At 42.2% G+C, this 23,228-nt stretch overlaps 1 protein-coding gene across 1 annotated transcript in view; it reads left to right on the top strand.

Moving 5' to 3' along the window:
• The window catches only part of LOC129708655 (plakophilin-1-like), a 36,322-nt gene extending 13,478 nt beyond the window's left edge, over nucleotides 1–22,844 (top strand). The window contains exons 5-14 of the mRNA XM_055654549.1: nucleotides 3,755–3,962; nucleotides 4,883–5,048; nucleotides 6,084–6,201; nucleotides 8,874–9,044; nucleotides 12,118–12,294; nucleotides 13,281–13,434; nucleotides 16,272–16,458; nucleotides 19,925–20,009; nucleotides 21,469–21,581; nucleotides 22,452–22,844. Of these exons, the coding sequence (XP_055510524.1) occupies nucleotides 3,755–3,962; nucleotides 4,883–5,048; nucleotides 6,084–6,201; nucleotides 8,874–9,044; nucleotides 12,118–12,294; nucleotides 13,281–13,434; nucleotides 16,272–16,458; nucleotides 19,925–20,009; nucleotides 21,469–21,573 (1,371 nt within the window). The 3' untranslated portion in view covers nucleotides 21,574–21,581; nucleotides 22,452–22,844. The remainder of the gene's footprint in view (nucleotides 1–3,754; nucleotides 3,963–4,882; nucleotides 5,049–6,083; nucleotides 6,202–8,873; nucleotides 9,045–12,117; nucleotides 12,295–13,280; nucleotides 13,435–16,271; nucleotides 16,459–19,924; nucleotides 20,010–21,468; nucleotides 21,582–22,451) is intronic.
• Nucleotides 22,845–23,228: the final 384 nt, after the last annotated feature.

Below are 23,228 nucleotides of genomic sequence, written 5' to 3'. Positions count from 1 at the left end.
AAAGTATAACGTTGCAAATATTTCTGAACAGAAGCCGCTTTTAATGAACTAAGTACTATGTTTAGCAGAAAAATATAAAGTCCACCTATTGCATAGTTTTCATTTTGCCTGCAGTGTAAATTTTGGCTACATATTGTCCACTTTTAAATTGACTGCACCGTTTGGTGGTAAGGCATGTTTTTTTTAATAAGACAAGCAGGACTTGGACTTATTTTGCAAAAAGAAGGATATCTTAATTCCAGACCTTGTCAAGACATTATCCAACAGCAATACTGCAAGATAGTGCGTGCATACATTCAATAATCGATAGAAAATAGACACAAAGTGCTGGAGTAACTCGGTGGAGATAAGGCAACATCCCTGGAGAACACGGATAGGTGATGATTCGAGTCGAAACCCTTCTTTGGACTGAAGAAGGTTTCTGACTCAAAATGTCAACTACCCATGTTCTCTGACCTGCTGAGTTACACCAGCACTTTGTGTCTTTTTTTTTGTAAAAACAAGCATCTGCAGTAACCTTGTGTCTTCAATAATAGATGGATGGATTTTTACCTGATCACGTGTGATGAAGCAGGATTAATTGATAATCCCATTATGGGGAATACTTTGGGAAAAGTGATAATAATATGATAACATTTCTCGTACAGTTTGAGAGAGACCAGAGTTTTTTAGATTTGAGTTTACATATAAAAGTAATTGGCACAAAAGGTGATTTGTCTAAAATAGAGTCTGAAGTCATATTGAATGATATGATGGAAGATTTGCTGTGGCTGATATTTAAACAAATTTACTTTAGATATAGAGTGCAGAAACAAGCCCACAGAGTCCGCATCGACCAGCGATCCCCGCACATTAACACTATCCGACACAGCCAATTAACCCACAAACCTGTATGTCTTTGGAGTCCGTGAGGAGACCGGAGCACCCGGAGAAAACCCATGCAGGTCATGGGGAGAGCGTACCAACTGTTTACAGACAAGCGCCCATAAGCCAGGATCAAACCTGAGTCTCTGGCGCGATAAGGCAGCAACTCTATCGCTGAGCCATCTTGCCACCAAGCCATGTGTCATGGTTCTCAATGTATCTACACTCAGTAATAAAGAAAGGGTAAAAGTGATCAATCTGTGGATCTAACTAAAATCATAGTTGATATTTGAAAGGAAAGCTAATGAAGTAACTGACAGATATGCCAGGTGGAGATGGAATCCATTGTAGAAAATATACAAAATTAAATGAATGTAAATAAAAAGTTTGAAATGCTTTTAAGAATTTTTACAATTTGTAAAGATGAAGACACAAAAGTAAACATGGACGGTAGACAAAAATGCTGGAGAAACTCAGCGGGTGAGGCAGCATCTATGGAGCGAAGGAGTAGGCAACGTTTCAGGTCGAGACTCTTCTTCAGAAGAAGGGTTTCGACCCGAAATGTTGCCTATTTCCTTCGCTCCATAAATGCTGCCTCACCCACTGAGTTTCTCAAGCATTTTTGTCTACCTTTGATTTTCCAGCATCTGCAGTTCCTTCTTAAACAAAGTAAACATGGAACTTTCTAGACGTTCAGAAAGGAGTTAATAAGAGTGAATAAGAAAATGTCTGAAATAGAATCAAATGTTTTGTACGTCTTCATTGAAAGTCGAACTAAAAGTTTACTAAAGCGTAGCCATCAAATTAGAAAAACAAGTGAGCAATCTAAAGTAATTGATATCACAAGATAAAAGATCCCAGGAGCTAGCACAGTGGTGCAGCGGTAGAGTTGCTGCCTTACAGCGCCATAGACCCAAGTTCGATCCTGACTACGGGTCTGTCTGTACGAAGTTTGTACATTCTCCCTGTGCTTGCATGGATTTTCTCCAGGTGCTCTAGTTTCCTCCCACATTCCGAAGACGTACAGGTTTGTAGATTATTTGACATCTGTAAATTGTCCCTAGTGTGTAGGATAGTGTTAATGTACGGGTTGATTGCTGGTTGTTATGGCTCTGTGGGCTGAATGGCTGTTTATTCGCTGTCTCTAAAGGCTAAAGTGCAGAGCTGGCGCATCACAGGACCAGAGACCCTAATGTCTAGGATAGGACGAGTTGATCGTTGGTTGGCACGGACTTGGTGGGTCGAAGGGCCTGTTTCCACACTGTATCTCTATACCAAACAATTATTGACAGAGAAACAAGTTAATGTTTATGGTCTATATATATGATTAGAAGTGCAATTGCTGTGTATGTCTGTGTGGTATTTGCATGTTCTCCCTGTGACAGCGTGAATTTTTTCTGGATGCTCCGGTTTTGAAGGTTAATTACTGTGTTGGGAATGGAGCAAAACTCTGATAACATAGAACTAGTGTGAATGAGTGATCGATGGACAAAAGTGGTATAAACCTTTTTCCATGCTGCACCTCCAAACTAAACTAAATACGAGGCAAATGTTTCCAGAGCTGTGGTAATCTTCTAAAACTTCTGGATTCTGGAAACGTTCCAGCAAATGCGAAACAACAAATGAAACCTCTCTGTTTACAAAGGAAACGAGCAGGAAAACTGAGACACTTAGAAAAGTATTGTGTTTCAGGCTGAATCAGTATTTTTAATCAAGGGAAATTGTGTGTTGCACATCTATTGAAGCTTTTGAGAATGTAGCTAAATAAGAATAGACAAAAGAAAGGCCTGTGGCTATAATGTATTAGGATTTTCCAAAAGGCTATTTGCAAAAGCATCACAATAGATAGGTGCCGGGGTGCAGTGCAGTGTGGAGTCTCACCCTGGTGATTTCCTCTTCTCCCCTCTCCCATCAGACAAAAGATATAGACTTGTGAAAACACACATTCACCAGATTCAGGGACAGTGTCTTTCCAGCTGTTATCAGGCAACTCGATCATCCTGTCACAACCAGTGCTGAACTAATATCTGTACGAAGAAGGGTTTCGGCCCGAAACGTTGCCTATTTCCTTCGCTCCATAGATGCTGCTGCACCCGCTGAGTTTCTCCAGCTTTTTTGTGTAACCTTCGATTCTCCAGCATCTGCAGTTCCCTCTTAAACACTGAACTAATATCTACCTCTTTGGTGTCCCTCGAACTTTGCTGGCTTTACCTTGCACTAAGCATTATTCCCTTATCATGTATCTATACACTGTAAATGGCTTGATTGTAATAATGTATTGTCTTTTTGCTGGCTGGATAGCAAGCAACAAAAGCTTTTTGCTGCACCTCGATATACGTGACAATAAACTAAACTTAACAATGGGAGATTTGCAAATGAATCAAAGGAAGGAAACCATGAGAAGATGGAAATCCAGAGATGGATGGAAAATAACATCTGCAAATGGAATCAGTGGGTGAAAAGATGGTAGATGGAGTGTAATGAAAAGAGATGTGAAATTATCCACATGCTAGATAGAAGGAAAAGCTAGGATATAGTAAGAGACTATTAAATGTTTGTGTACAAAGATACCTGAATGGCCCAATGCAAGAAACAGCTAATTGGAGTAGACAGCTAGAAAATAATATGGAATGATGTGCTTTATTCCAATGGGATGGAGTATAAAAATTGTAGATCTTGCTGTGTCTGTATAAGGTTTTGTTGAGACCATATATATTCACAAAATGTTGGAGTAACTCAGTGGCACAGGTAGCATCGTGTTAATGGGCAGTCGATGGTCAGCGTGGACTCAGTGCGCAAAGGGCATGGTTCCCTGGTGTATCTCTAAACAAATCTAAAGCTAATATATCATCCAATCAAATTTAATAAATCTTTATTGGTTTTATTTCAGATTTACCAAATGGGTGCAATCCCTCAACTGATTAACCTTTTGAGAAGCAAAGATGTAAATGTTCAGCAGTCTGCATGTGCAGCCCTGAGAAATGCAGTGTATAAAAGCGTCATCAATAAGGGGGAAGTAAAGAGGAATGATGGAATCAAGCAAGTACTTCAGCTCCTGAGAGAGACACGGGATCCCGAAACAAAGAAGCAAATAACTGGTACAAACTTCTGTACAATTTTGGTATATTTATTGCAGTGGATCTCAATTCCCCGTACATTTACATTACCCTGCTTCCCTCTATCTCTCTTTCTCATCCTCCATCTTGTAAGCCTCCTGCAAACGTCCACTCTGAAAGTAATGTTATCATCTATTAAAAAAAAATGAATTTGTGTTGAGACATGGGCAAGAGTTGACATTGGATACCATGGAACACCGCTGCATTGTCACCTGTAAAACTCTTGCAAATGCCCGTGTAGGGTTCCAACCCGAAACGTCACTGATTCCTTTTCTTCAGAGATGCTCCTGACCCATTGAGTTACTCCAGCATTTTGTGTCAAGGGGTCTTACAGCATGGAAGCAGGCTCTTCGGCCCAACTTGCCCTCACCGGTCAACATCTACACTAATCCCACCTGCCTGCGTTTGGCCCATATCCCGCTTAACCTGTCCTATCCATGTACCCATCTAAGTGATTCTTAAACGGTGTGATAGTATCTGCCTCAACTACTGCCTCTGACAGCTCATTCCTTGCACCCACCACTCCCTCCGATCCCCCTCCAGTTCTTAAATCTTTCCTGTCCATCTTCTTTTATCAGAGATTGTTTGTGTGAATGATATCTAAGTTGGGGTGGTTGGAGGTATGGTTGTGGTGAAGAGAAAGATCAGGAGATAAATGACATGGGAAGGGAGCATCAAATGATTGCCTGACCTCTTGACATGTATACGATTTGTTGGGTCAAGTAAGGGGGCAAGGGACGTGAACCCTTTTGCCTGTTAAAGAAGTATAGTCTACGGAATCCTTTTTTGGGGGGAATAAGGGATGCATTGACGAGGATAGGAATAAATGAATGCTTCAAATAAATGTTTTTTTCTTAAACATGTTCCATCTTTAAAATTACAATTGTTTTACATTTTATTAGGACTTCTGTGGAACCTGTCATCGTGTGATAATCTAAAGGAGGACCTGATCAATGATGCTTTGCCAGTGCTGACTGATTATGTAATCATTCCCCACACTTCGCAAGGACTTAAAAGTCCAGAAACCATGGAGTCGGAAACCTTTCACAATGCTACAGGGTGTCTGAGGTATGGAAACCCCGTCCAAACTGTCCGCGACCAAACCTTGGATATTTTTGTGGCAGCATCTGTGGAAAGTGAAACAAAAGTTAACATTTAAGAAGAAAGACCCTTTGCGATCTTTCTGATAAATGGTCTTTCGCTTGAAGCATTAATGGGGGACACACACACACACACACACACACACACACACACACACACACACACCCTTCACCAGCCCGTTACGCAGGCGGGGGACGGGGGGAGCGCTGTCTGAGTGAAATTCACTCGGTGCAAAGCCAAGGTGATACAGACTCACACCGCGAAGAACAGGAAGGGTACGGTAAGTCCTTTAAAAGAGAGGGGGGCGAAGAAGGAGTGGAGACAACTTTTAAGAAGCCAGAGATACTTGGCTGTGAAGCTTGGCAGACATTTAACATTACCAGTCAGTTATCCTTCGTTCTGAAAACTACTGCTTACGTTGTTTTTTCCCAATGAGCCAATGACTTATGAGAACCTTTGACCTCCTGGCGACCCACCTACGTCACGAGAATTCTCGCTAATCTCCATGACGGCTTCATTCAAGTCGCCGCTATTTTTTCAACATGTTGAAAAATTCCACGGCGACCATAAGGAGGCCGCGACTAGTTCCCAGAATGCGGGAACTCCTCACGACCATGAAGGCGACTCCCCGGCAACCACCTGCGAACATGTGGCAACCATGTGGCGACTGCATAGTCTCCTGCAGTCGCCTACAACGTCGCCTAAGTGGGACAGGCCCATAACTCTGTTCTTCTTTCAACCACCATTGCATGATCGGTGGAGTATTTTCAATTCTTCCTTTAGTGGCATTTCATTGATTTGTAAATGATTGTGGGAAACCTAAAGCTGGAGTTACGGGACAGGCAGCATCTCTGGATAAAAGGAATGGGTGACATTTCAGGTCGAGACCCTTCTTCTTTCTGCAGATGCTGCCTGTCCCGCTGGGTTACTTCAGCTTTTTGTGTCTATCTCTGATCCGTCCCTGTCTCCTCTCTGACACTATCGTATGTACTTTCTCTTTAGGAATCTGAGCTCGGCTGGGGAGAGTGGTCGGCAGCGGATGCGGAACTCTCCTGGTTTAATTGATTCTCTCATGTCTCATGTTCAAGCATGTATTGCTGTAAACCAAGCTGATGAAAAGGTAATACAGTTAATCCGGATCATTTAACTTTAGTGTGAAGTTGGTAAGGATGCATATATTGTGTATATAAGCATGTCTAGTAGATCTATATAACTAGACCAAGTGTGACCCCTTTTGAGGGGGTGGGGGGTGGCCTGCTGCGTCACACACACACTAACCACCCCAACGTATTATATTAATATTATTCATTCGCTCCTTTTACCCCATCCCCCGCCCTATCCACACGCATAGCCCCCAATTCTCAGGCGCGGCTAGAGAGGCAGTGGGAGGGCAGAGGCACAGAGAGAGAGAGAGAGAGCAGAGGCACAGAGAGAGAGGGCAAAGGCAGCTCCGGTACAGGGCCCGACTTGCTTGGTCTTTCTGTGTCTTTTGAATAACCGGGGGGGGTGGGAGAGGAATCAGGGGGGTGACATCTCTCGCAGTGCGTGGAAGAATGGCGCGGAGCAGACCCATTGTGACATCATTAACGAAAGGCAGTCGTATTTAAATTCAAAGTTCTGTCATATTTTTGAACATTTTCAGTAATAACTCGAGAAATAAAGCATGACATTTTCAGATAAGGTGGATTTGGACTCCAGGGGCAAAATGTCTACCGGAATATATAAATATTTTATCATTACCGTGTCGTTTTTTCGCGAAGATGTGACATATATAATTTATATAACGTATAACATATAATAAGGACACGTATAACTCGGATCACTTAAATAACATGTTGATCGGGATGCATATAAATTGCATGTAAGTATATCTAATAGGTTTTGTATGTGTTATATAATATACAATAGGTTTTAGATACAATGTATAACATATGCATACACAATGTATAAGGATGCATATCAAATTCAGATCATTTAAATATCATGTTATGAGGATACTTATTTGTCTAGATCAGGGGTTCCCAACTTTTTCATCCTGTTTACCCCTGGCAACACATAACAATGTTATTTCATTTATTCATGAACTGCTGACGAACTGATACCAGTATACCAGACACCAAACACAGTCAATGAGAACAAATATGTACAAATTGACTCCCTGGGTAAATTTACCCCAGGTGGGGAACCCTTGGTCTAGAATTAATCCAAATAATTTAAATACTGTGTTGACAAAGATGTGTGTGTGTATATATATATACAAATACTATAAAGTTACAAAAAAATGATATACAACTTAATGTCTTTGTTCCAAAAGCTTTTAGCACTTGTGTGAGAAAGTCATACTATTTGGCTTTATGTAATGGGATAACAGATGTCTTATCCTAGTTATCAGAAGTGGTGTGGTTTGCTGAAGGAAAAAAAGTCTCCCTGCACTATAAAAAAATTCCTTTCTGTCCAGTTCTCCATTTGATTTAATCAGTCAAGCAATGCTAAGTTCAGGAAGAAGACAAAAAAAGTACGGGAGGCTGTGTATCAAATTAACTGTTATTAAATGCATCTGTTATCTTTTGAATCTTTTGGGGTGGCACAGCGGTAGAGTTGCTGCCTTACAGTGCCAGAGATCCAGGTTCAATCCTGATTACAGGTCCTTCGGTACGGACTTTGTATGTTGTCCCCCTGACCTTAGTGGCTTTTCTCCGGGTGCTCCAGTTTCCACCCACACTCGAAAGACGTACAGGTTTGTAGGTTGATTGGCTTGGTTAAATTGTCCCTCGTGTGTGTAGGGCAGCGTTAGTATACGGGAATAGTTGGTCGGTGTGGACTCGCTGGGCTGATGGGCCTGTTCGCCCCTTGAATTTCTAAACTAAACTGAACCTAGAGAATATGTCTCATTTTGGATGTCACAAAAAAGTACCAAGCCTTTAAATGAGCAATGATGCAGGAATTTTTTTGTTATGAATTGTTTTGTTTTTGAAGTAAATGCAACTTAATGTGTTTTAAAAGATAACTTGGTATCCACTCTTTAGCTTGAGCATGGTGCTCTTGATTGTCACAGAAAATGCTAAACACAGAATTGGACATAATTTCAACATATGCTAAACCAGTCAGTGGATTTCTTTATACGATGTATATATTAGTTTGGTATAAACTTAAATTATTTTAATAGATGGATGGCACAATGGCACAGCGGTAGAGTTGCTGCCTTGCAGTGCCAGAGACCCAGGTTCGTTCCTGATTAAGGGTGCTGTCTGTACAGAGTTTGTGTTCTCCCTGTGACCACATGAGTTTTCTGAGGGTTCTCCTTTTCGTCCCACATTCCAAAGACTTGTAGGTTAATTGACTTCTGTAAATTGTAAAATTGTCCCCAGTATGTAGGATAGTGCTAGTGTACGGGGTGATAGTTAGTCAGCGCAGACTCAGTGGGCCAAAGGGCCCGTTTCCTCGCTGTGTCTCTAAAGTCTAATACTTTGGGTTGCTTTTATCATTTAGTCAGATCATTGCTGTTCATACCTCAGCACTATGTTTTGATTCATAAAGTGTGCACGATTGCTTCAAAGAATCATTTTACAGCATTATGTTAAGACCGTGGTTATTGATGAAATGTTTACAATTTAGTTATGCAGCTAATCTTGGATTACCTACAATTTGATGATGATAACAATATAAGATTTTAATATTGTGATATAATTTAACTAACAATTAGATGACATCCTTATTATTGATGGTTCACCAGCTTGAACATCAAAGGAAATATTCTCTTTATGTTAACTCTGTACTCTCGATTTCTCCCAGTCTATTGAAAACTGTATCTGCATCCTCCACAACCTATCGTACCACTTAGACTCGGAAGTGCCCAGTGCCTTTGCCCACATAAACGAGAATGGAAATTTGCAGCAAACCAAAAAAATGTCAAAGAGGTCTTCTGTGGGCTGTTTTACACCAGAAACAGATCACTTGGATGAGGTAACTATACCTGTAATCCACTTAACAAAATGGCACATTTGTTTGGATGGCGACAGTTAATACAGTATGTGAATGAATCTTGCCTCTTGATGTTACTTGCCTCTGGTATATTTGGTTTTATTAACTTCAACGGAATGTCCAGAGTGTTACCAGTGCACACCTCGAACAGTGGTGATCAAAGAAAAATGTGTCCCTTAGTGTTTTATTTTTTTCATATTTCAGCTAATTATGATTTGCTTTAAGGCATCATGGTGTTGACCTAGGAGTGAAATGAAGAAGAACCTCTTCATCCAGATGGCGTTTGGTATATATCCCTCTAATGCTGTCCTATCCTTGTACCTGTCCAAGTGCCTTTTAAATGCTGTTACAGTACCTGCCACAACTACCTCCTCTGGCAGCTTGTTCCATCTACCCACCACCATCAGAGTGATAATGTTGTTCTTGGGTTTGTGTTAAAACTCAACTTTCTCAGGGGACTGAGGAAATGTTGCATTTCTCCAATGTAAAGGTCTACAAATGCACCAGAGAAAGCATATTGTCGGCTTGCATCTCAGTTTGGTTTGGGAACAGCTCTGCCCAACACCACAAGGAATTGCAGAGAGTTGTGGATGTAGCCCACTCCATCACACAGGTCAGATCTCCCACCATTGATTCCATCTACACTCATGCTGCCTTGGAAAAGCAGACAACATATTCAAGGATTTGTCCTACTCTGGTCATTCATCCTGTTCTCATCCAGCAGAAGGCACACAAGCTGAAGTCTGCACCACCAGACTGCAGACTAGCTTCTTCCCCTCTGTTATCAGGCTTCTGAAAAGTCCTTCCATGAAATAAGGTCCTGTCCAATTCACCTCTATCCTATTGTGGATATTGGACTTTGTTTATGAAACTAGTATGCTACAATGGTAAGAACTATATGCTGCACTCTCTTTCTTCCATTTTGCTCTATCGTACTTGAGTTCAACTTGATTGTATTCATGTAATTAGGTGGTAGTATATCTGATCTGTTGGGATAGCATGCAAACACAGCTTTTCACTCTACCTTGGTACCTGTGACAATAGTAAACCTAAACGTAAATGCTCTCACCTTGAACTTGTGTCCTTTGGTTCCTGGGTAAAAGACTCCGCATTCACCCTATATATTAATACAGATGGATATATTTATGGTCATTAATGGAATGGGGTGACATGGTAATAATGCAGGAAAGTGGTATTGATCTCTGTTAGTTGTGATCTTTATGAATTCAGTATTCATTTAAAGAAGAGAATACTCTGGAAAATTGGCAAGGCCGCTTTTGGAGTATTGTGTCCAGCTTTGATCACCCTGCTTTCGGAAAGATTGTTAAGCTGGAAAGATGGCAGAGAAGATTTATGAGGATGCTACCAGGACGATGGCCTGAGATAGGGCAAGCAAGGACTTTATTCCTTGAAGCGTAAGGGGACGAGGGGAGATCTTATAGAGGTGGATAAGACCATGGGAGGAATAGATGCACAGTCTTTTACCTAGCAGAGGGGAATAGAGGACCAGAGGATGCAGGATTGTCCGAAGGGAAATATGTAATCGGAAACTGAGGAGTAACTTCCTTACACATAGGGTTGTGTGTATATGGAACGAGTTGTCAGAGAGAGTAGTTGAGACAGGTACTCTAACGTCATTTAAAAGATATTTGGACAGGTGCGAGGATATGAAAAGGTGAGCCGAATGTAGACCGAATGTTGGCAGGTTGCACTAGCGTAGATGGGACATTCTTGTTGGCATGGGCAAGTTGGGCTGCAGGACCTGTTTCCATGCTATATGACTCTAAAATGATAAATACTTCCCTTTTATCTATTTTCCTGATTTTTAAGTATTGGCCACGATAGAAAGCAGGATAACCTGTGAAGGAATGTGTTTCCAGTACATTTTATACTGAAATAAAATATGTTTACAGTAAACCCTCGCATTTACATAGAAACATAGAAATAAAGGTGCAGGAGTAGGCCATTCGGCCCTTCGAGCCTGCACCGCCATTCGATATGATCATGGCTGATCATTCAACTCGGTATCCCATCCCTGCCTTCTCTCCATACCCCCTGATCCCTTTAGCCACAAGGGCCACATCTAACTCCCTCTTAAATATAGCCAATGAACTGGCCTCAACTACCTTCTGTGGCAGAGAATTCCACAGATTCACCACTCTCTGTGTAAAAAATTATTTTCTCATCTCGGTCCTAAAAGACTTCCCTCTTATCCTTAAACTGTGACCCCCTAGTTCTGGACTTCCCCAACATCGGGAATAATCTTCCTGCATCTAGCCTGTCCAACCCCTTAAGAATTTTGTAAGTTTCTATAAGATTCCCCCTCAATCTTCTGAATTCCAGCGTGTACAAGTGGAGTCTATCCAGTCTTTCATCATATGAAAGTCCTGCCATCCCAGGAATCAGTCTGGTGAACCTTCTCTGTACTCCCTCTATGGCAAGAATGTCTTTCCTCAGATTAGGAGACCAAAACTGTACGCAATACTCCAATGGTGGTCTCACCAAGACCCTGTACAACTGCAGTAGAACCTCTTTTACGGACTTCTTTATAATGGATTTTGGTTATAACTTACTAACCTACCGAGGGCATCCCAAGTCACTCCCAGCTCACGCCGACTGCCCTTCAGCTAACAACGCCAGCTGCCCACAGCACGTCTAGCTCACTACTACTTGTACAAAGATAATACCTTACGCAGTTATAACTGGCAATAACGGACACCATCTCCCCCCTGCCCCCCCATGATCTGTTTCAACAAGGATTTACTGTACAGAGTTTATTGTAACATTTTTACTGTAAATAGTTTTGAATCGATTTCTAGTTCCAATATTAGCAGCCACCAACTCCTATAAATACAGAGGTGTTGGAGAATGATTTCCACATTTAGTGCGTATTTGCAGTTTAGATTTTTATCATAAATCTCAGTCGAAGTGTCGGTTCTATTGACTTCAACGGAACTAAAAGCCAGCCAATCCCTCAAACTTCAGCAAATAGTTTCTCCCTTTTTAATTGTTAACAATTAACTTTCATAATTTAAGTCTTCTTTTTGTTTCACAGGCTGATTTGTCTAACTTGTATTTCTCTCAAGAGGAAGATAATCCCAAAGGTGTCAGCAACCTCGCTCACTCAAAAGCAGTCAAAATGTACACCTCTCTTTTGGAGAAATCCAAGTCTGATGCCACATTGGAAGCATCTGCTGGAGCCCTGCAGAATCTCACAGCCGGCAACAAAGTGGTATGGAATGCTTTTAGAGGGAAGAGGGAGAGATTTTTACCGATTTGGTGCCCCATCTTCTGCCCTCAACACCAATTTCCTTCACCAGTGGTGCACAGTGATTGCAGTGTGCACCATCTACCAGTGGAGGTGCCAGTCGAGTTGCTGCCTCTCAGTGCCAGAGACCCGGGCTCAATCCTGAACTTGGGAGCTGTCTGTGTGGAGTATGCATGTTTCCTCCCTGTGACTGCGTGGGTTTCCTCCGGGTGCTCTGGTTTACTCCGACATCCCAAAGACGTGCATGGGTTTGTAGGTTGATTGGCCATCTGCTACAGGTTGAAAGCATTTTATTGGGATGCGTGACAGCATGGTTTGGGTAACAGCTCTGCCCAACGCTGCCCAATTGTGGACGCAGCCCAGATTATCACACACACCAACCTTCCTTCCATTGACTCCATCTAAACTTCACGCTGCCTCGGCAAGGTCACCAGCGTAATCAAGGGTCACCCTGGTCCCTTTCTCATCTCCCTTCTCCCATCATGCAAGAGGCACAGAAGTGTGACAGTGAACACTTCCAGATTCAGGGATAGTTTCTTCGCAACTGTTATCAGGCAACTGAACCATCCTATAAAATAACACGGCGGTCCTTAGAGACCCTCATTGGAGACCCTTGGACTATCTTTAATTGGACTTTACTGGAGTTTATCTTGCACTAAACATTGTTCTCTTTATCAGGTATCTATACACTATGGATGGCCCAATTGTAATCATGTATAGCCTTTCCACTGACTGGATGACATGCAACAAAAAGCTTTTTATTGTACCTTGATACACGAGAAATAAACTAGACTAAACTGCCACATGTGTGTAAAAGTGGATGAGAAGGTGGGATAACACAGAACTAGTGCGAACGGGTAATCGATGGGTGGTGTGGACTGGGTGGACTGAAAGGTCACTTTTCACACTGTATCCAATTCGATTCAAAATGCATTTATTTTATTTTCCAGTCATCGTTTCTGATGAGTTCAGCATTGGTGAACAAGGAAAAGGCAATTCCCAGCGTGGCAAAGCTTTTACATTCCAGCAATCCGGATGTACAGAAAACAGCTGTTTCATTGTTGAACAACCTGTCAAGGCACGGTAATCTTCAGCCACAATTAGGTAAGGCAGATGATTATGAAACTGTCTCCCAAAAAGGCAACTGACTTTACAGTCCATTGACTGTACCTATTAAAACTGCGGTAAAATGTTCCTCCACAGATTATTCCAGCTATTTTGCCTGTTTCCAAAATCAAATTCAGTTTAGAGATACAGTGCGGAAACAGGCCCTTCGGCCTACCGAGTCGACGCCAACCAGTGTTCCCCACATACTAGCCCTATCCTACTCACACTAGGGACAATTTTACCAAGCCATTTAATCTACAAACCTGCACGTCTTTGAAGTGCGGGAAGAAACTGGAGCTCCCAGAGAAAGCCCACGCATGTCATGGGGAGAACATACAAACAGCACCCATACTCTGGTTCGAACCTGGGTCTCTGTCATTGTAAGGCAGCAACTCTACCACTGCACCACCCTGTCGGCCTCATTGAAATTGAAATCATGTTATTTTAAGTGACACAGTGGAATGCTGATTAGCATTGCTTCCTTCCAGCTGCAGAAATTGGGTTTAATACTGACTTTGGGAGTGTGGAGTCAATCTGTAGGATTATTGAGTCAGTATGTATGTGCTCCTGTGATCGCATGGGTTCCCCATGCATGCTAATGCTTTTCTGGCTGGTAAATTAATTGGTTACAATCAATTGCCACTAGGCTGCTATGAGAACTGAGAGCTGGTGAGCATACAAAAGGGAATAGGTTGCAAGGAAATAATTTGCAGAATGAGACTGATAAGAATGCGCTGGGGCATTCAATGGGCTGAATGGTCTCCTTCTATCGCATCTTTGCTATCAGGAAGGTTCTTGAAAAGCAACATCTTGATTCTCTTCTCTTCGTTCTAGATACACCTTGTTCAAATGGTGTTATTCTAAGAATGGACTTGTATATGCGATTTCAATATAGAAACATAGAAAGTTCGAGCCTGCACAGCCATTCAATATGATCATGGCTGATCATTCAACTCAGTATCCTGTACCTGCTCTCCATACCCCCTGATCCCTTTTGCCACAAGGGCTACATCTAACACCCTCTTAAAAATAGACAATGAACTGGCCTCAACTACCCTCCAACCCCTTTCCCTCTCCTTTCTCCTCGCCTCTCACCCATCCCATATCATCCTCATTCCTCACCCTCTCAACCCCTTGCCTTTCCTTCACCCTCCCTTTTACCATTCACGCTGCTGTCCCTCCTACCCTTCACCCTCCTTTTACCCCTTCCTTACTCTCACCCTCCCTCCAACCTCTTCCCCTCCTCGTCTGCCCACCCCTTATCCTCCTCTCACCTTCCACACCCTCCTGTTACCTTCCTCCCACCCTCCACCCATCCCATACCCTCCCTCACAGACCTCCACCCACCTATCCATCCCCTTGCCCACTCCAATCCCTCACCCCCTACCCCTGTACCCCCCCCCCCCCCCCCCCCCCCCCCCCCCCTGTCCTCCCACCCCTTGCAATATGAAACAACTTATTTAGAACCAAGTAATGGTTCTCCAATATATTAATAATATCAGTTGATTCTCATACCTGATGGTGGACCACACATGTTGCTGACAGAAGGCTTTTGTATTCTAATATTTGTATTGTAATTTTAGCACAGAAGTGTTTATGGAATAATCAGTAAATATTACCAGTAGCACAGTGGCGTAGTGCGTAGAGCTGCTGCCTCTCAGCGCCAGAGACCCAGGTTCGATCCCTGCCTTGGGTGCTGTCTGTGTGGAGTTTACCCATTTTCCCTGTGACCACGTGAGTTTCATCTAGGTGCTCCAGTTTCCTCCCACATCCCAAAGATCAGCAGTTTCTCTATTAATTAGCCTATGTAAAGGAAGTGGTTGAGAAAGTGTGATAACATGGAACTGGTGTAAGCTAAGCTAAACTATATATAAACGATATGTTTAAGAAGGAACTGCAGATGCTGGAATATCGAAGGTAGACAAAAGTGCTGGACAAACTCAGCGGGTGCAGCAGCATCTATGGAGCGAAGGAAATAGGCAACGTTTCGGGAAGAAACCCTTATATAAACGAGACTGGAGACTGGACCAGAAACGTCACCTATTCTTTTTCCCGCCCATTAAATTACTCCAGAGCTTTGTGTCTATCTTTGGTATAAACTAGCATCTGCAGTTCTTTGTTTCTTAACTAAACTAAACATGTCCATGTGAAATGCACTTGAAAGTAAACCTAGGGAGTGTTTTTTAAAAATGGCCGAATGTTATGTAGTTTATTTGTTATTGTAACAATAAATATTAGTTTAATGCAGGTCCGCTGTTGATTTTCCAGCACCCTTGGTTCCAGAGCCTTGCCATATTATCAGTTTTGCCAGACTAACAGAGGTCACGGCTAAGGGGGGCCGAGATACCAGCCCGCAAAGTCGGTCTCTGAAGTCGGCTATGGGCCGCAGGGGACAAATTCAACCCGCTGATCAGCGTGGTAGTCCCAACGAGGTCAAGATTGGCCACCGCTGCACCACATTTTCAGGGGGACCTCCGGGGGGGAATTTCAAGTGTGTTCTCGCAATTTGGCCATGATTAGAGGAGGTACCGGACCAACAGTTGCTGGAAAATCAGTAGTGGACGTAGAGTGATGGTCTTACAGAGTGGAAACGGGCACTTCAGCCCAACGTGCCCACACCCGCCAACATGTTCCATCTACACTAGTCGCACCTGCCTGCGTTATCCCTCTACACATGTCCTATCCGTGTACCCAGCTAAATGTTTCTTTAACATTGTGAGAGCACCTGCCTCAACTACCACCTCTGGCAGCTCGTTCCATAAACCCACCACCCTTTGTGTGTATGTTATTTCAATATAGGTTAAGTATTTTAACAGTCTATCAATATTTCTCAGCTTCACAGACATTGCCAGAACTAGCTCGGCTTCTCCCTGGTGCAGGCAGTTCTACCAAGTCTTCAGACGACACCATCGCTTCAGCCTGTAACATCATGCGAACCCTGGTTCCCAGTAATCCGACTTTGGCCAAAACTGTGCTGCAGGGATCTATGTTGAAAAACCTGATGAGTCTCAGCAAATCCAGGTATCAGTTCAATATTTATCCAAAACTGTGCTGCCAAATAGTCCAAGCTGCTGTTTAAACTTTTCATCGTATCGTTGCCTATTAATAGTTTCAAACTTTAATGACACTGAAAATAGAAAAGATTCTCAAATAAGAAATATCAAAGGGCGGTGGTAGAGTTGCTGCCTTGCAGTGCTGAAGACCCGGGTTCGATCATGACTACAGGTGCTGTCTGTATGGAGTTTGTACCTTCTCCCCATGACCATATAACCATATAACCATATAACAATTACAGCACGGAAACAGGCCATCTCGGCCCTACAAGTCCATGCCGAACAAATTTTTTTTTTTTTTTTTTTTTTTTTTTGACCGGGTGGGTTTTTTTCGGGTGCTCCGGTTTCTGCCCATAACCTAAAGACAAAAAGAAAAAGTACTCTGTCATGTATTACATAGTGATATATTTGTTTAGTGCAGTGTGTCATTGACTGCTTCTTGTGATGGTATGTCTCACCACTAAGCAAACAGCATCTGTTTCTGAATTGCAACTGGTTATGTGTCTGCAGTAAAAATGATTACATAGTGCTGGAGTAATTCGGTGGGTCAGGCAGTCTGACTTGCTAAATTACTCCAGCACTCTGTGTGTTTTTGGGAAACCATAACCTGCAGTTCCTTCTGATTTGCTTTAGAGATACAGTGCAGAAACAGCTCCTTTGGCCCACCTGTTCCCCGTACACTGGCACTAACCTACACACTAGGGACAATTTACAATTTTAAACCAAACCTTTGCGTCTTTGGAGTGTGGGATGAAACCGGAGCACCCAGAGAAAACCCATGCAGGTCATGGGGAGAACGTACAAGCTCTACAGACACGGGATCAAACACGGGTCTCTGGCGCTGTAGGGCAGCAACTCTACCGCTGCGCCACCGTGCTGCTGTTTTGTCCACATTGTGTCTCCAGCAAGTTGCTTAATGTTACACTGAAAGCTCTGTCCACAATCCCTAGCAACTGAAGGGTCTTTAAGCTCTTCCCCATTCCTTAACTGGGGCTGCTTCATTGTACCACTGTTAATATAATTGGAGAATCTGTTTCAAGGGATTTATCATTTTGGCTAATATTGACAAAGTAACTCAGCAGGTCAGATGGCATCTTTGGATGACCAAAATAGACAATGTTTAGTTTAGTTTAGAGATGCAGCGCGTAAACAAACCCTTCGGCCCACCGAGTCCGCACCGACCAACAATCCCCACACATTAACACTAACCTACATACACTAGGGACAATTTACATTTATACCAAGCCCATTAACCTACAAACGTGCATGTCTTAGTCAAGATTGAATGCGTATTTCTGGTGCTGTAAGGCAGCAACTCTACCGCATCACCACCATGCACTAGTTGGGACCCTTCTTCAAACTAATTGGTGACGTTTCAGGTTGGGCCCTTCTTCAGATCAATTCACTAATCTTTTGTTTTCCTTCTACTAATGGGACACCAAGGAAATTCCTATTAATATTCCCTCGGCACAAGCAGTAAAGTCCACTTATGTAATGCTTATTGCATCCATTTTGCTAAGATATTTTGTCATTGGGGAAAGCCTGGATGTAAATGTTCCTCCAAACTGAAACGGGGTATCCAATGAATTGTAACAAAGTGGAGACTTCCAGGATACAAAAGATTCTTTACTTGATCTTATAGAAACATATAAAATTCTTAAGGGATTGGACAGGCTAGATGCAGGAAAAATGTTCCTGATGTTGGGGGAGTTAGGAACCAGGGGTCACAGTTGAAGAATTAGGGGTAGGCCATTTAGGACTGATGAGGAAAAACCTTTTCACCCAGAATTGTGAATCTGTCGAATTCTCTGCCACAGAAGGCAGTGGAGGTCAATTCAGTTGATGTTTTTAAGAGAGAGTTAGATATAGCTTTTAGGGCTAATGGAGTCAAAGGATATGGGGAAAAAAGCAGGAATGGGGTACTGATTTTGGATGATCAGCCATGATCATATTGAATGGCGGTGCTGGCTGAGAATGGCCTACTCCTGCACCTATTTTCTATGTGTCTATCTGGCCTTTATACCATCTCTGTCCAGCTGCTTTAAATCTAAAGAAACAATCAATAGCAGATGTTGGTTTATAACAAAATTAGACACAAAGTACTAGAGTAGCTCAGTGGGTCAGGCAGCATCTCTGGGGAAAAAAAAGGATGGATGACTTTTTCGGTCGAGACCCTTCTAGCCCCTCCTCCATCAATCTGAGAAAGGGTCCCAACCCAAAATGCCACCTGTTCTTTTTCTCCAACGATGCCGTCTGACCTGCAGAGTAACTACACTGGCACCTTGTGGCTTATCTTTGCTTTAAAACTAACCCTGATGTGCTGAGTCTGTGATCAGCAAGCAATCGGTGTGATCTAATGTCCCCTGCCAATGCCCTCCATCCATTCTTTCTGTTGATCAAAAAATATATATAAAAACGTGCTTTGGGTCAGGACCCTCCTTCAGCCTGATGGAGGAGCGGGTAGAAAGCTGGAAACGAGAGGCTGGAAAAAAGTAATAGGTGAGGGAGATACAGGTGAGGGAGGGGGGGATTGGCAGAGGGGTGGAGATGGTGATGAAGGCTCGAGGTGTAAAGGAGACTGAAGGGTGGGAGACGAGGAAAGAAGGGGAGGAGTGAAATATCAATCCCGATGGAGAAAGAGGGGAAAGGAAAATGGGGGAACTAGGAGATGGGAGGGGTAAGTGGGGTGTGGGAGATGAGCGTGCAGGGGAGGGAGAAGGGGCAGGGTGACTGGGATGGGAGAACTGTGTACGCATATGGGAGAAGGAGGGCGGGGGAGAGAGGGGCTAGAGGATTATTTTACTCCTCCTGTTGACACCCTTTTGTCTCCTTTTCATCTCTAGCCTTTGCCACATGCTCCACCCATCTGCCGATCACGCCTCGCATCCTCCACCTGTATCCACCTATCACTTCACCCCTCTTTTCCACATTTCTACCCTCCACTCCATGTCTCAGGAAAGGTCCTGACCGAAACATTGTCTGACCACTTCCTTCCACCGATGCTGCCTGGCCCACTGAGTTCCTCCAGCACTTTTTTTTTGCCCAAAATTCCAACATCTGCAGTCTCTTGTGTCTCCACCGTTTGTTGTGAACATACACTTGAAACACAAATTACAGATGTCCCAATGTAAACCAGATTAATAAAGTTTAATGTTGCACTAAATATTATTCCCTTTATCCTGTATCTGTGCACTGTGGATGGCTTGATTGTAATCATGTGTAGTCTTTTCGTTGACTGTATAGCATGCAACAAAATCATTTTTCACTGCACCTTAGTACATGTGACAATAATAGAAACTAGAATTTAGATTTTTTTTAAACGCATTTTTTTGCACACTATACTGCAGAATGCATGCAAATATAGTGTATTTGGTCACAATTGTCTTTATGCAAGTTCCTCCATATATTAATTGATTACTGTTCATTTTTTGTAGTACAAATCCCTCAGCTGGTAAAGCTGCCTGCCTTTTCCTATATGAAATGTGGAGCCAGAAAGACCTACACAGTTTTCTTAGAAAGGTACGTACTGGTTGTTTGTTGACGGCACTTTATTACTGTTTAACATTTGCATGAGTGCTAATTTGCTTTGTATGCCACTCCATGTTGTAAATGTACATTGAACTGTACACAAATGGCTGATGTATTCAGCTAGTCTTTCAATTTCAGTAAACCCCAATGGTGCATGCTTTTTATTTTCCTGAGGGGGTGAGGTTTTATTGATATTATCAGCATTTATAACGATTTGCCATTGCTATTATAATGTCGTGATGACTATTATTCATAAATCAATCGTCTTGTGATGTTCATATATGTTGCCCATGTCTTTTTAGTTGGTATAATGCTTGATTTTTGAAGGAGTGAGTGCTGCATTTTCATGTTTATGCTCCAGGAGCAGAATTAGAACATTTGGCCCATCAAGTTTACTTCCCACATTTAATCATGGCTGATCGATCTTTCCATCTTAACCCCATTACCCTGCCTTCTTCCCACACCTGTACACCTGTACGAATCAACAATATGCCATTCTCCGCCTGAAAAATATCCATTGGCCTCCACGGCCTTCAGTGGCAATGAATGCATCTAAAATACAGGCACCACACGTTTTATGTGGATGGTTTTGGGCTTGAAAAAGACGCGTAAATCACACATATGCCAGGCAGCACACATTGGAAAAATACATCTCAAAGCCAGATACATATAAACATATAATCTAATAGCTGCAGATAATCATTTGCATTTTCTATCTGTTAAGTGAAACTGATCTTATAAGGTAACTTTGAAAACTGGCGTATAAGTTTACCAGGAATAAATCTGAGCTTGTTATTCCGAAAACAGGATTGTGTAAATTAAACATTGGTAGTAATTAGACAAGTAAATCAAGGTGCCTGTACCTTGTCAGGACTTGACTAAATAGATGCAGGGTGGCTGTTCCCGATCCTCAGATGTTCAGATTCTGGGGTCATAACTGAGGATAGTGGGAATGCCCTTTAGAACTGACATCAGGGGAAGATTAGTAGAAACAAAGAAGAGCAGATGCTGGTTTATACCAAAAGTAGACACAAAGTGCTGGAGTAACTCAATGGATCAGGCAGCATCTCTGGAGAAAAAGGATGTGTGATGTTTCCGGTCGCGCCCATCCTATTTCTCCATCGATGCTACCTGACCCACTGAGTAACTCCAGCACTTTATGTCTATATGTATAGGGAGGAGATAATTCACCCATGGGTGGTGAATGCCTAGGACAGAAGGTGGTGAAGGCCAAAATCATTAAATGTACCATGGGGGGAGGAGTGGGAAGAGGGTACTGATGTGGATGAGCAGCCATGATCATATTGACTGGTGGAGCCAGCTTCAAACCCCGTATGACTGAATATTCTTTCATTTTATCGGATTCGGTAAGGACTCATTGGGCTGATCAACAATGTTTAAACTTGTATTAACACAATGTACTTTTGTTTGTACATTTGTGTTTCAACAGGAAGGATTTGCAAAGAAGGACTTTGTAAATAATTTAACATCAGCTGCAGTCAAATTAGCTCAGCAGAATGTCACGCGTGGCCTGACCAAAAAGTTCCTGAGGTGAAAAAACAGGTAACGTTAGAAATAATGCATTTCCACTGGTTTTGATTTGAAGTTATGATTTGTTGCAGATGTGTCTCTGATATTCCAAGGTAAATGGGGACATGGAATAGTGCGGGAACAGGCCTGTGGTTCACATGTATATCACCTAAGGTTAGCCCTGCCCACAAATCGGAAGTCAACTGCTTGGATAAGGAAGATAGACGCAAAGCGCTGGAGTAACACAGCGGGTTAGACAGCATGCTGATCTCAGTGATGTTTCGGGATGGAACCCTTCTTCAGTCTGAAAATAGTGGGGGAATGGGGATCAAGAGGTAGGTAGGAAAAGGGCAGATCATATAAGGGTAGCAACAAGTGACAAGGAAGTATGGAGCCCATAATGGCCCATTGCTGGCTGGGGCAGTGATGATCAAGTGTGGGTTTAAACATGGTGGTACAGCTAGAGAGCAAAATGAATCACAGAGGGGGAGCAGTGAGAGAATAATGCAACTTGCTTGAGTTTGACTTTAATGATATTCTATCATTTGTGCTCCATCTAATCTTTTAAACCTAAAAACACATCTTGACTCTTCTCATCAATACTTTTTTTCCCCTATCTTGTCTTAAACCTCTATGTATGTTCTTGCTCCTTTATTATTTCTTCTGGCAACAAGTTTAGGTTTCAGTTCATGGAGGCATCTGAGATCTTTTTTTTAAAATGTCATTAATTTATAATATTTAGATGACAAAACAGCTTTACTGCACCATCAATTGTGTTTGAACATACATATTTGAATCATATTTTGCTGTGAACTGTTTTGGCAAATATTCATGATTAATATTTTGTTATCTTGAATAAGGTCACCATAAGTTATTATTGAAAGTATCAATTTTATTTCCTAGGAGATTTGTTTCATGAACGACTCTTCAACAAAGTTCCAGTGACGTGGAATGTACACTGAAATAGATTAAAGCCTCGTGGATTTACAGGGGCGAGAGAACCTTTAAAAGCAATAGCAATTTATTTTTTAACCTTTGCTTACGTTTCTAGAATTGTATTACAGACTCACAGTTCAGAATGTAGTGTGTGAGTTTGAGTAGCAAATCTCATAGCAATTTTAACATGGTCTTAGGAGTATCTTTTCATCTAAGATCAGAGCCATCAGCTAATACTTAGGGTGATGTTCTCTCTGGGGTATATTGGATGTCAATATGTTAGTATCTTGAGAAGATGTGTCTAAAATAGTTTCAGCTAATTGTGCCCAATAACTCAATAATAAAAAAAACTAAGTTTAATTTTTTTTTTCACGTACTTAAATGCGGCAGATAGCTCAGATTATTTAAAAAATAATTGTATTGTATATCAGTAATCAACAATTTAATATTTGCTTCTGAGAACATTGCTTCAGAATGCTGGAATAAGGAATTGCCAAAGACGGATAAGGCAGTCGAAATTCTATGCCTTACAATGATCTCATTGTAATACAAAACTACCAAATGATGTCGCAACTTATTTGATATTTGTGGCTTTGTTCGATCTGTTGTATGCTTTTGATAGAAAGATCACACCTATACGTTAGACTTTAGAGGTAAAGACTGGAAACAGGCCCTTCGGCTCACTGAGTCTGTGCTGACCAGTGATCACTCCGTACAATAACACTATTCTACACACCAGGGATA

This window comes from Leucoraja erinacea, chromosome 24 (genome assembly GCF_028641065.1).
Source record: "Leucoraja erinacea ecotype New England chromosome 24, Leri_hhj_1, whole genome shotgun sequence".
Lineage (NCBI taxonomy): Eukaryota > Metazoa > Chordata > Chondrichthyes > Rajiformes > Rajidae > Leucoraja > Leucoraja erinaceus.
Note: the sequence above shows the minus strand (reverse complement) of the source record. Positions and strands in the feature narration are given on the sequence as shown.